General features: G+C 38.1%; 1 protein-coding gene across 1 annotated transcript in view; it reads left to right on the top strand.

Moving 5' to 3' along the window:
* Positions 1 to 12,728, top strand: part of HGFAC (HGF activator) — a 44,458-nt gene that overhangs the window by 19,610 nt on the left and 12,120 nt on the right. The window contains exons 8-9 of the mRNA XM_049797916.1: positions 10,109 to 10,283; positions 12,599 to 12,684. Of these exons, the coding sequence (XP_049653873.1) occupies positions 10,109 to 10,283; positions 12,599 to 12,684 (261 nt within the window). The remainder of the gene's footprint in view (positions 1 to 10,108; positions 10,284 to 12,598; positions 12,685 to 12,728) is intronic.

The raw sequence follows: 12,728 nt of genomic DNA, 5'->3' as shown, positions 1-12,728 counted from the left end.
GGACCATCATATTTGATAGACCTTTACCTGTTTTCCATGAATTTGTCTAAACTCTTTAGAACTCCTCTATGCTTTTCCCTTTCACAGTATGCCGTGTCAAGAAGTTCCAGAATTTAAATAGATATGATGTATCTTTTGTATTTTCTATTGTTAGCTTAAAAACTACTGCCTGGTAATTTTATTTCCCCCCTTTGAACAGTGAGTAACAAAGAATAATCATAACTTTTGTGATTTTACAGACACCTATTCATATGTCCATTAGTTGTTTCTTTTTTTGGATTACGGGGTCCCTGTCAGTACTCGAAAATAATCTTTTCACTGGTCTTAAAGTTCTCCTGCAAACAATCATTATATATATGTATATTTATATTGCCAAGCCATTATCATAATGGCCGTGCAGCTACTGGCAAATTATGAGCTGACAAAAAAAAATATGGGAGGTGATAAATGTAACATAAGCGATACCTATAACAAAAGAGATCAATAGATAAAAGACAGTTTCTAATATAGCTCTCTATTCTTTGTGGTAATACGTTACTTTCTAGCCCTTAAAGAAGAAACCTTCAGTACTAAAGAAAGAACTGCCATTTTAAAAAATGTTCTAAGACGGTTTATATGCATAAGATTTCAGTGAAGTTTAATTTCAAGGGAAATGAGATACATCACCAGCAAACACCTCCCCAAACGGATGCTGTTTAAATTGTTCAAGGATCCATTTTTAATTAAGTTTAATTAATAATAATTTCCCTTAAATATGCACTTATTTTCAGAAATAAGGATTTTGTGTTAACAGAATAGTTGCATTCACTTTGGAGACGGAGTTCTTTCTGAGAGAGCTCTGAATCCAGGCTTTAGGTGAAGATTTAGAATTGATTATCCAACCGTGAGTAGCAATAGTTGTCTTATTGTACAGAGAAAGTTACAAAAAGGGCCCAGACCCAGCCACTTTGGCAGTGATAAATGTGAGGAAGAAGTGAAACCTGAGAAGGATGTGATATTTTATCTCTGGCCCAGGTTGGTACAGGGAGTGGAGAGGGTATTTTCTGGGAGATGATGTTTAACTTCAGAAATACTTAGCTTCACTGAAGGTGATAACGTATGACAGACAGTTATAAACATGTAATCGTAAAATTACTTGACATTTCATGTTTCTTTGGACAGAGAGGAGCCATGGTAGAGATGTTGGGTGACTACAGAGGGACATGCAGCTAAAGAAAGAGGAGGATCTATTTGGCTGGAGGACAGATTATTCATTATAGGAAGCATTTATGCCATGTTAAAGGGAGTTGGAGGGTGAAGGAAGGAGTTGTAGGATTTTTTTAAGGGATTGGTGCCTTTAGGTTTCTGTGGTTGAAAACCCACCATTGCATTCACACTGTCAGCCTCATTTGATATGCAAGTGGAAACCGATACATATTTTGCCCCATTGCCTGGGTAACAGCTCTTCCTTCTCTTTACCATTGCTTTGGTACTGTTTTGGGGTGTGGGTTGTTAGTAAATTTGGGGGTCTCATTTGTATTCTTTAGGTTTATTCTTGATTTATTGGAGGCTATGTTAGTGGAGCATCTTTATTCTGTTTAATTAGTTGCCAAGCCTTTTCCCAAAACATTTAGTCTCTGTAGGTGGCTTTGTTATGTTGCTGTTGATCAAAGGAATAACTGGTAGTCCTATGTAGATAATTGAGGTGGGGTTTAATGCTAGTATTTCAATGGTTTGTGAGCTTTCAACTGGATTTTTAGGGTCTAGAATTACCTTGATCATTGGGTGGTACATTGTTCTTGATGGCCAGCTGGGGATTATTTCTGGCCCCTTTGTGTATTAGGGCTCAGCGACAGTTTAGGGTGTGTTCTTGTGGAACTGTTTGCGAAAATAAGGTAGCCATGTAATAAAGTAAATCAGTGGGACGGGTGAATTGTGGCAGATTTTGGTGCTTTTCATGATTAAAGTAATGAAGAGGTAGAAAGCAGCACATGGAAATCCTGTTTGGATTCGTGTCACTGTGGTTCTGGGTTACAGGAGATGGTGGGTTTGAGAGTATTGGGAGGACTGCGCAGAGGATTATAAGTTTTGAGTATTCTTTGGATTAAGGTTTAGGTAGCAGTAATGTTTTTGCTAGTATTTTGGTCATGATGAAGTATGAAGTTGTTGAAGGTATTTTTGAAAACTCTTTAAGTTTTCTAGCGGTTTTTTTTTCCTAGTTAGGCTATGAGTAATGTAGTTAAAGGGCTACTGTATCTTTAAGGAAAGTATGAGTTGGAATGCTAATTGTGGAAGGCTTATGGTTATATAAGGAGATGTGTTGTTGTATGTCAGAAGTAGGTTGAAGATTTTTAGAAAAGGAAGATGACAGAATAGCTGAATATATAATTACATACAGGAAAAAAACCCTCTTGGCCACATCTTTGGGGGTTAAACTGGGGGAGTTTGAGGTAATAAAAGAAGTAAAAAAGACAGCAAACCCACCTTTTTAGTGGTTGCTTTGCTGAAATAAGGTGTTTGCAGTTTTCTACTAAAAAAGGTACTTTAGTAAAGGAAATTCAGCTCTGGAGGCTGGAGAGAAAGTTTTAAATCTTTTTCTTCTGAAGAAGACAGTGAGAATAAGATAACGAGTCTTAACGTTTTGGTTTATATTTACCAACGTTATCTATAATCTACTAGAATGCTTTTGGATTAGTGTTTAACTTCGTATTTTCTAGAATCCTGGGGGAAAAAAAGAAGAAATAGGGTAAAGTATAATAACAAGGTCAGTTGGCTGACAATGGTGAGTGAGTATTCAACCAGTCCCCCACTGAGCTTGGAGAAGTAGTTCTGCTACTGAGAGTTGAAGAGGATTTGTAAGTGGGGCTGAGATGCTGCTTGTTGCTCACGTGTATGGACCATTGGGGATTAGTAATAAAACTAGGATGAAAAAGAATAAGGTTCCACAGTTCTGGAAGAATGTATGGGATAGCAGATAAAAAAGCATCATTATGGTTTGATATGGCTTGGAGAGGGGACTATGTTTTTTGCAGGGGTGAAGTTTTATGGGTCCCCTGGGAGGTTGCATGAGGATAGGGTAAGGGTTAATAAGGCAAGGATAATGAAGAGAAAGCCTAGGGTGCCGTTGCAGAAATAGTAATGGTGGGTTGGATTTTTACCAGATTTTGAATTATTTCAAAATAATTCAAATAATGCTGGAGTTACATGGAGAAAAACTAGGTCTAGTAGACTATCACCTGCAATGATAAATGGTGGGAGGGATTGGAAGATGGAGTGAGTGAACATGGCATTATGAACTAAGAAACCACCTCTCAGTCATGCACTAAGATAGTGCCAATATAGGGGACGGTGAGGAGACTAGGGCTAACTGTGGCTTTGCAAAAAGGTAATTATAAGGTGTCATTTATGGAGGTGACAGATGTGAGCAATAACAGAGAGGCTACTCTAATCTCCCAGGTTTCTTCATGGAGTTAGGAAACTTAATAAAGATTTTGGCTGATATAGAGAAAAAATGCAAACAAAGAAGGGAGCACCATTTGCATGGAGGTTACAGCAAATGTAGGCTAGAGAGGAGAGAGCAAATGAGCTATACTGTTAGCAGTATAGCATATAGCAAGGATTAACTCTATAAAGATTGAGCGATAAGACAAATACCAAGAAATAGGCAACAATTTCTCTAGTCAGAGGTAGGGGTAGTTTCGAGATCAACAGAGGACTTCTTTATTTTTACAAAGAAATGCTTTTTTTCAGATGTTGGTGGGCACGAAGGTTTCTGTGGTGCCTTCTGTGTTCCTACAGTGGCGCCTTTTTAGATGACAAGTCTTTGTTGTAATCCTACTATAAACTAACACGATTAATATTAGCAGCTGCTAATATGAAGCGGCTGCTGAGTCCTTACTCTTATGATAGAGTGCCTGACCTGGCAGCAGTGTCAGTTATTGGGTGCTGGTTAATTCAAAGCCATAAAGGTGTTTTTAATCCTATTTTTTATTTATTTGGGACATGACAGTGGTATTGGTTAATTATGTTTTATAGAGGGCACATCTTCTCTTGAAATGTGAGGAGTCTGACATCTCTTGATCCATGCAATCTGTTTTGCTGTATAATTGCCAGTTAGGAAGGTGGTTGAAGGGAAGATGTGATAGATGTGGTACAGAAGCTCACAGGCTTTCAGCTCACCCCTTGGATTACTGCAGAAACCTCCATTGCATTGTTTGTCTCTCCCATCACCTGCTTTCTCCCACCAGCTCACACTGGGTGTTTCAGGTGCTCCAGAGACACCCCTCTCATTACTGGCTCTCTACAGAGCAATGGCTCATCTACTGACCATCATTTATTGCTGTACAGTCTGTTTCTTTTCCTGTCCAGAGACTTATCTTGGGTCATTCTCTTAACACATGAAGACCTACAGGTATTTTCAAAAGAATGGAAGCTATCACTATGAATTAGGCACTCAGTCTTGAAAATCCCATAAGGTAGTCCATGCAACAGGTTGTTTCCCCGTCAAAAGAATATAGCACTGAGATTTGCTTGTTGCTGCTGGAATTTCTTTCCCCTACCTATTGACAACCTATTTCCTAAATATGTTGCTCCTTTTAGCTCTATATACTTACTTAGTTGATTGAATTTACGACTCTGTAAATCATAACTATTGTGTTAGAACTGAAGATTATAAATAGAAAAATGAAATGGAAAAAGAGCGAGTCCTCCCTTTTATCTAGGATATTACTTTTCTAAGCTATAAAAAAATACTGGCAGAGTTTATAGATTTCTGGATTTAAATCTTTGTGTGAAAGAATTAAGGTAGATTTGTACATTAGCTTTTATAACAAACATAAATCTCTTCAATTTTAGCTCCGTTGATCTAAGTATTTGCAAGTATGAAGGTACAAAGATACTTTGAAGAAGAAATATATTAAAAAATAGGTCTCATTTCAGTGAATGGAGTGTACCATCCTTATGTTAGGATGCAACTTTAAAAGATCTTTTGTGCTTTATAAATCACTTTGTTTTCTCAGTCTTAAATCCATCCTTGTTTTACATGGTAAGTTTCTATTAGATTTAATTAATTACAAAAGGATGCCAATTTTTCCACGTTTCTGCCCAGTTTGTGGCTCAGGCAGATGGTTTGTGTGTTTCATAATCAGGCTATGGTTTCAGCAGGAGTTTATTTCAGTGTTAGGTGCTGTTAGTCCAGGGGTTTTATTGCTATTCAACAAACCAGAAAGCAGCACAACTGTTTGAATCAATTATTCATTATAAATTAGTGACATGCATTATCTGCTGTTGTATTAAATCATAAACCCAAACAGAAATATTGAAATCTAGATAAATATTATAAATGTATGACTGAATTCTATAGAAATATAGCTGTATAGATATATAGCTTCCCATATACTTCAGCTGTGGTTTGTTTTCATTAATTTTCAAACTCTGAAAGCTACAGTGGGTGCTGTTATTCTCACTTTCACAGGCAGGTATTAGTGCATGAAAATGTGAAGCAATTTGCTTCAAGCCAGGAACAGTCCAGTCCTGGGGCTGCTGCCATGCAATGTCCTGCCCCTGCTCATGAGACTTCACATTCTCACCGTTAAAGAGTGCAAAAGATGGCAACTGCTTTCTTCAGTGCAGTCTATGCTCACTTGGCCATCTTCCTAGATATTTACAGAGATTTTCAGCTGCACAGGGAGCCACTGAAAGATAAACCAGATCTTCCTTTGGGAGCAGTGCTAGGTTACTGTGGACATCCTTCAAAGCTCTCTGTGTGATGTTTGTTTTATTTTGCACAGGAATATTTACCGTATCGCTTTCAGAATACCTGGGGTTGGGTGGGGGGGTGTGGGGATTCAGTGCTTTATCTGACGCAGTGAGATGCCTGCAAGAACAGTCTCTAGGAATACTGGAGACTCCTTTCTGTCGCATGTTTATTGCCAGCTCGGGCTAGTGGTCAGCTGCACTTGCAGTGGGGAAAGCACAGCTCCCTGAAATCAAAGACTTTCACACCTTTCATCTCTGAGGGGATCTCATGGCTGCCCAGGAAAGGAGATCAGGGAACTTCTAGGTGAATCAAGAAAAGACAGACCCTTTTGCAGGCATCTGATGAGTCTGAGCTCATGTAGGAAGGAAACTTGGCTTATACCCTTGTAAAGGATGCCTTGGAGACCAACACGTCCTGCAATGCTGAGGCGGTGTAAGCAATAAGCTTATGCAGAGGCACAAAATTTCATTGTTCATTGCTACTCGTCTTCATTGTTAATAGATGAAACGGGACCAGGTGGAAATCTACATTGATAGATGCATTAGAAAGGCTTCGGAGAGATACGAATGCCCTGTCTTGCAAACCAGCTGCCACCTGGTGAGCACTGAAGTGCTCGCTCCGGCCAGTGCAGGGCAGGTAGAGCAACCGCTCAAGCCCTTGGCTCTGGAGCTTCCTGAGGCACCGCAACAGGAGTGGACATGTGCTCCAGGGAAGCTCTGAACGAAGGACGTTCTCCTAATTCCACCAAGGCTTTGCTTTAGTTTATGATTTTCTAAAGAACTCTTCCATTGGCATAAATGATAATTAAGACACTGGAGAAGACCTCTTGTCAAGGTAATTGGAAGCAGAGAGGGGATTTATGCCCTTCTCCTCTTCCCCCCTATCCCTTCCTGCTATCAGCCGATACAGAGCAATACAAAAGAAGATATCCATCTAACATTGTATTTAATAAAAGCATTACAGGTTAGTCAGAGATAAAGCGTTACTGAATGAAAGGTTACTTAAAACTATGCTATCCCGGGATTAGGAACGTCAGGGGGAAAATGCATTTTTATTAACAGAATGAAACAGCTTATGCGTATCTGCAAGGAAAATACAGTTAAAGCTCAAAAAAATTAGGAAAATTGCTGATGAGATGTTTTGGGGAAAAGAAAATGTAAAAGTTTTCTACAGAAAGACTTCCCAAAGAAACTCATAAAAATGTTCAGGTATGTAATTGCAGAACCTGAAACAAGATCTGGTGACAAAAAGTCTTGTGAAAAGTTTTCAGGAAGTTAGCAACTAGAACTGGTTGGATAACCGCTATTTCAGGTTGCTTTTAATTTTAAGACATGAAACTTCTTTATAATGAAAAAATAAAAGGCAAGGAATTGGTGTGACACACTGATAACATATGCCATCCTAACAAAAGTAGAATGTTTTATGTGAGCTATTTAAACCTCTTGGATTTTAAAAATAAAACATAACAGGAAATTATTTCTAGGTTTAAATTTTTATTATGTTTTTTTTTTTTTTTTTTTTTTTTTCCCTGAAAGGAAATGAACAGTGGTGATAGTGGCATAGGTCTGCAGAGTAACTTGAATCTCCATTTGCAACAAAACTTTCATCATCTGAAAGTTTAGGCCATTTCTACTCCTAACATAGTGATTGACAGTACCGCAGGGAAGTGAATGAACAGAAAAATATATATATTATGCCCTCCATTACTTTCTTCCACATAAGAAAATAAATATGTTTCAGAGTTATGAGAAGTTGCAGAAACTATAAAGAATTGAGATTGAACAATTCCCAGTTAGAGCAACCCATTAGGAACTGCTGAAAGCAGACCACCTACACATTGTTTCTGATGAAGAGGGGAAAAGATAATTTTTTCAGTGCTGCAACTGTTCAAAAAAGAGTATTAGAAGCAAAAGATCTATATGACTCCAATAGTTGCAGAGATTTTTTTTGAAAACTGGTTGTCCTGAATTATAGGTGGTAAATTTTATTAGGCTTTGCGTATACTTCTTAATGGCTTTAGATACACAATGAAGTGCCCTTTCATGAGTGGTGATGTGGGTATCATGGTGCTACTGCAAGCTAGTGAAATAAAACTTGCTGGAGTGGAGAATAGACCAATGTAAAGCTACTAATGAAACAACCGTGTTAACCTAGATGCTTCTCCACAAGATACGAGATTAAGTCATTTTATTCCTGTGCCCAAAATACTCCTTATAAAACCAAAAAGAAACAAAAAAACTGATGAGAGATATTACTATTGCTCTCAACAAGTGCAATATGTAATTTAAACTTCTTAGTTACAGGAGGAGAACATGAGGGATGATTTAGAAAGGGCCCAAGTTCTTCCAGTTATAATCTTCTGGCAGCTTTAGCAACGTCTGGCAGACCTGATGAAACAGAGATGCATTGGCTTTTAAGCCTGACAAGGGTGAGCACAATTTGTAAACACTGTCTGCAAGATGTTCAAACCATTGGTATTGCAGAATATGGCCCTGGTTCTGCACTGAAACAGAATCTTTCATTTCATCCTTGTAAAAGTAGGCAACTCTAAATCATTTCTGAATGTAGGAAATACAGTACAAATAAAACCAGCACCTGGCACTTCCCTGGATAAATGAAAGAATTTAGCATGCAGCATGATGGTGGTATTTTCATGACACTGTTTCAGGCAAACAAAGCAGCATAGCTTGCAACTTGTCCAGAAAATAAATGGCAGGGTTGCCAAAAAATGGTTACTATTGCTAGCAATACAAATGATAGACAAACTATTTTCTGTGAGCTCCTAGATTATGGTTGTTAAAATATGACCTTGATTTAATGTTATATTCATAGTTACTGAAATACAGGGAATTTGATTCAGGGTGCAGGTGGGAGAAAATATTGTCTCATCATCTCAGAATTGTCTGCTGGGCCAAGCGAGAAAACAAATTTTGCTAAGTATTTGTATGCTAACTCACACTGAAATCCTTGCACCAAATTTCTTGACCTCCAGCCCCAAAATTTATGCCATATGCTTGCTTGTGGTTTTGAGGTCTGTTGCTACACTGATGACTTGGAAGGATAATTGACATCAGCAGTTCAGTAGTGAGATTCACTATTTTGGTGCTGGTTATGTGTCCCGGTTCATGCGTCACCTTATTCTGTCAAAATAAACAGATCTTTGACAATAGCTGTCCACACTGTGTGATGTGATAGATTATCCTCACAGTGTGTTTTCCAACAGGCAGGCAATATCATGATGTTATATATTTAAGTATGTTTATAAGTTTAGAAGAAGATTCCACCAGTCTTGCAGATGTCAAGGATAAGTCACACTGACATGGCTGGGATAAGAAACCCTCTGAGGCTCGGTCACAATTAATCCTCTTTGTACATTAGTTGGTTTTGTGTTTCCTTTGGGATACTCTGAGCTGTGTTTTGAGGTGTAGACTTTCTGCTCAGAGTAGCTATTTGTATACAAATGCATCCCCATATGTTTTTCAGCCATAATGCTGGTATGTGCTGTTGATGGATCTTGGCAGCTGAGTATACAGGTCATAGAACATGTCAGACCTAGCTGAAGAAATAACCCATGTGCAGGTGACAAGGAAATGGGTTTTGAATTAGAAAATTCAACCTACTAGTTAAATTCTTGCAAAATCGATATATTTGCAATATGTAGCTACATATATATAATATACATGGGTATATTGTATATTTTTATATATGGGCATGTATGAGGCCATAAAAAGAAGTATTTTTCCAAAATCAGGCCTTTTAAGCACTTGCTGGCAGGGCAGGATTGTTTTCGCTACTTTACAACACAGATATCTCTATCTATCTGAGCTAGTTGACTTAAACTCCCTTTATTGTCAATGGAGATTCAGTCAATGTATTCAAGAGTGTATGGCAAGATTCGTCTCATCTTTAAAAAGTCACCTCAAACAGGCTGGATCAGTTTGGCTCTAGAAATGCCTGTTTCTCTTAATTGACTAAAAAAGGAGGTCTCCAGTGATGAGCTCAGTTGTGTTTAAAATTAGACAGGAGGAATCCCAGCCATATTGCTGACTTTGCTGCAGATTGCTGACTAAAATCTTCCATATGCAGTATAAATTTTAGGTCTACTTTCCTGCCATACTGCATGTTGAATAGTTATTTGTACATGTGTAAAATGAGGCTAACTCACTACTAGTTTTAAACAGAAGTTTTAACTGCTTGGGTTCTTTTTTTATTAAAAAAAATATCCTCAATTGATGCATTCAATTCCTGTGAAAGGTGAAAGGCATGATACAGAATTGGGCCTGCTGCCTCTCATCTGGGACCTCAGCTGTGAAGTAAGTATTTAACATGTAATTAGCATCGATTCTTTACCAGTGTCTTATGCTTTGCCAGTTCCTAGCCATCGGTGCTACGTTGGCAATGGCACGGAGTACAGAGGTACGGCAAAGACGACCGTTTCTGGACACAGCTGCTTGCCTTGGGATTCAGACTTGCTTTACAAAGAGCTTCATGTTGACAGCATTGAGAAAGCTGTACAGCTTGGCTTGGGGCCGTTCTCTTACTGCAGGTGAGAAAAGTTCTTGTTTGCCCTGTATTTGTAAATCAAGAGATGGATGTATTGTGGAAGGGAGAAGGGCCAGGAATGTCAAAGCAGGTGTTATTCCTGGCTCAGAATAGCTAGACTGACTTAACAGCTCGACATGAGGAGTGTAAGTGTACAGAAGACAATATCTGATAGATAAGCTAAATCAATAGCTAGGTCTGCCAAGGGAAGCTCAGACACAAAATAATGTTGGAAATTCCAGGTCCTTTTTTTCTGGGATTTTTTTTTTTTTTCTTTTTTCCCCAAATGAGACCGTAGTGCAAAACTTTTGAAATTGTTCATAAATTGCTCTCCAAAAAGAGAAAGAAATGCAGTAGCCAAATTGAAATGGTTTATTTCTAATTCTTAAGTTGTGAAGTACATAACATAAAGGAAAATATTTTCAAAAGTGAAAAGTTGTTTGAAAATGAAAAAATCAAAGCAGTATATTTCAATAATGTTGAAATGGCATGCCAAATTTCTTTCCTGGATTTCTTCCAAAGGAAAACTATTGCTAAATAAAATTTCACTGTGTCTCAATTTTGATTGAACCACATATCGATAAACTACATTTCTACTGAAGTTTTCTGTTCAGCTATGATGAAAATAGCTTGTGGTATATAGGCTTGTGCTTTCTCCACAGTCACTTTATGTTCCCCCTGTCTCTGAGATCTTCATGAGGTCAATGGATATCCACAAATAAAAAAAAAATATTTCCATTTAGAGGGAACCCTGGAGATGAGCAAATGTTAGAAGTGGCAAACTTCAGATGATTCTCTGTAAATTACTGGTTGATGTCTAGGTTTTGGTTGGGTTTTTTTACTTTTTGTTTTTGGTTTTTTTTTCACGGAAGTTAAACCAGTATTTCAGGAAAATCAGAACGTACTGCACTTCCCAATTTGTTTGATGATAAAAAGCATGCATGCATGCTGCAAGTAGATCTACTTCTCTATCTAACACAAACTACTAATAAGCAGTTCCTACACCCTCCCTTAACCCAGATCAGCTTGCTTTCCAAGGCTTGGTCCTGATTCAAGCACTTAAGTATGAGATTTATGGTCTCCCAGCACACTATGGCAATTTACTGGGCACATATTTTATGCTTTGATAAAACTTGATCCTTTCGATTAATATAATTTAAGCAAAATATTCATTTGCAGATTGGAAATGCAAAGAACAAAATGGTGTAGGAGCTGATGTGTTCATGTTCTGTAGAGCTGAGAAAAAAGCTTTTCAGTTTTTTGTCAGCTTGCTCCAATTTCTGGGGATCTCTCTGCTACACTATATAATCCTGCAGATACCTTCTTCAACTAGCCTAATTTAGAAACATTGTTGGCGGAAGATGACTCAACCTGTGTTGCTTCTTCAGTTCTGAGAATTTGAAATTGCTGTAATCTTTTTCTGAATAGCAGTCAGATTAAAAAGAAAAAAATACTGAAGAACCTTACAATAATAGATAGTGCTTCTGATAAATCCAACTGAAATTAGAATTACTGTTTATCTGGAGTCCTGAATTACCTTGTCTATTTTTCTTGGCCTACCGAAGATCTTTCTGGGTCTCCAAAGTTTCCCTATATTCTTGGAGGAGTAAACTGGGCAAATTTCTGGTTACTTATAAGGCATTGATAAAGACAATTAAGCTGTACCATGGAGAAACCCTAATGGAATCAAACCCAAACCTGCTTAACACCAAGGTAACAAAGGGCTAAGCTGTTTCTGATATTCTTTTTTTTTTCTTTTTCCCTTCTGAGGAATACAATATTTTCTTGACGTAGTCTTTCATTTCCTCAGACTCTCCAGGGAACGTGAACCTGAGCTTCTCAAATTCATTTTTGCTAGCTAGTCTTGTTATGGATTTTCTATGAATCTACCTGTGTTGGAATTTCCTCACTTAAAAAAGTCATCTAAAAAAGGAATCTCTCCCATGGGATTTAGTCCTGAAAATAGCTGAGCTGATACCTGTTAAAGCACTTCAGTGTGGGCTGTATTTAAACCATGTGAACATGCTCATGCATCCAAATACTTGTAGGCAAATTTTACAGGTGTTTAGTCATGTGTCTGTATTTCAGGTCCTACAGAACCTTAGACTTGGTTAGCTTTAAGCATGAAGAATTCTACTGAAAGGCTGCTCACCCATTTAGGGGTTAGCAGGTGCTTCAGCGCTTTGTCAGGTGGCTCGAACTCTAAGAGTCCTGCCAGTCCTCTGCATGGGGCAGGGGAAAAAAGCAGAAAACCTCTGGGAAGCTTGGAACAGCACTGTGGTTAATGCTTGTAATTCACTCTCCCCCTGAATTAATTAGAAATCCAGATGGTGATGAGAAGCCATGGTGTTACATCATGAAGGACAACAGTTTGTCTTGGGAGTATTGTGACATTCCATCTTGTGGTACGTAAAGGCTCTCTTAAAATCCATGTTATGAATGAATGAAG

This window comes from Accipiter gentilis, chromosome 3 (genome assembly GCF_929443795.1).
Source record: "Accipiter gentilis chromosome 3, bAccGen1.1, whole genome shotgun sequence".
Classification (NCBI taxonomy): domain Eukaryota; kingdom Metazoa; phylum Chordata; class Aves; order Accipitriformes; family Accipitridae; genus Astur; species Astur gentilis.
This window is presented reverse-complemented; position numbering and strand designations above follow the sequence as displayed.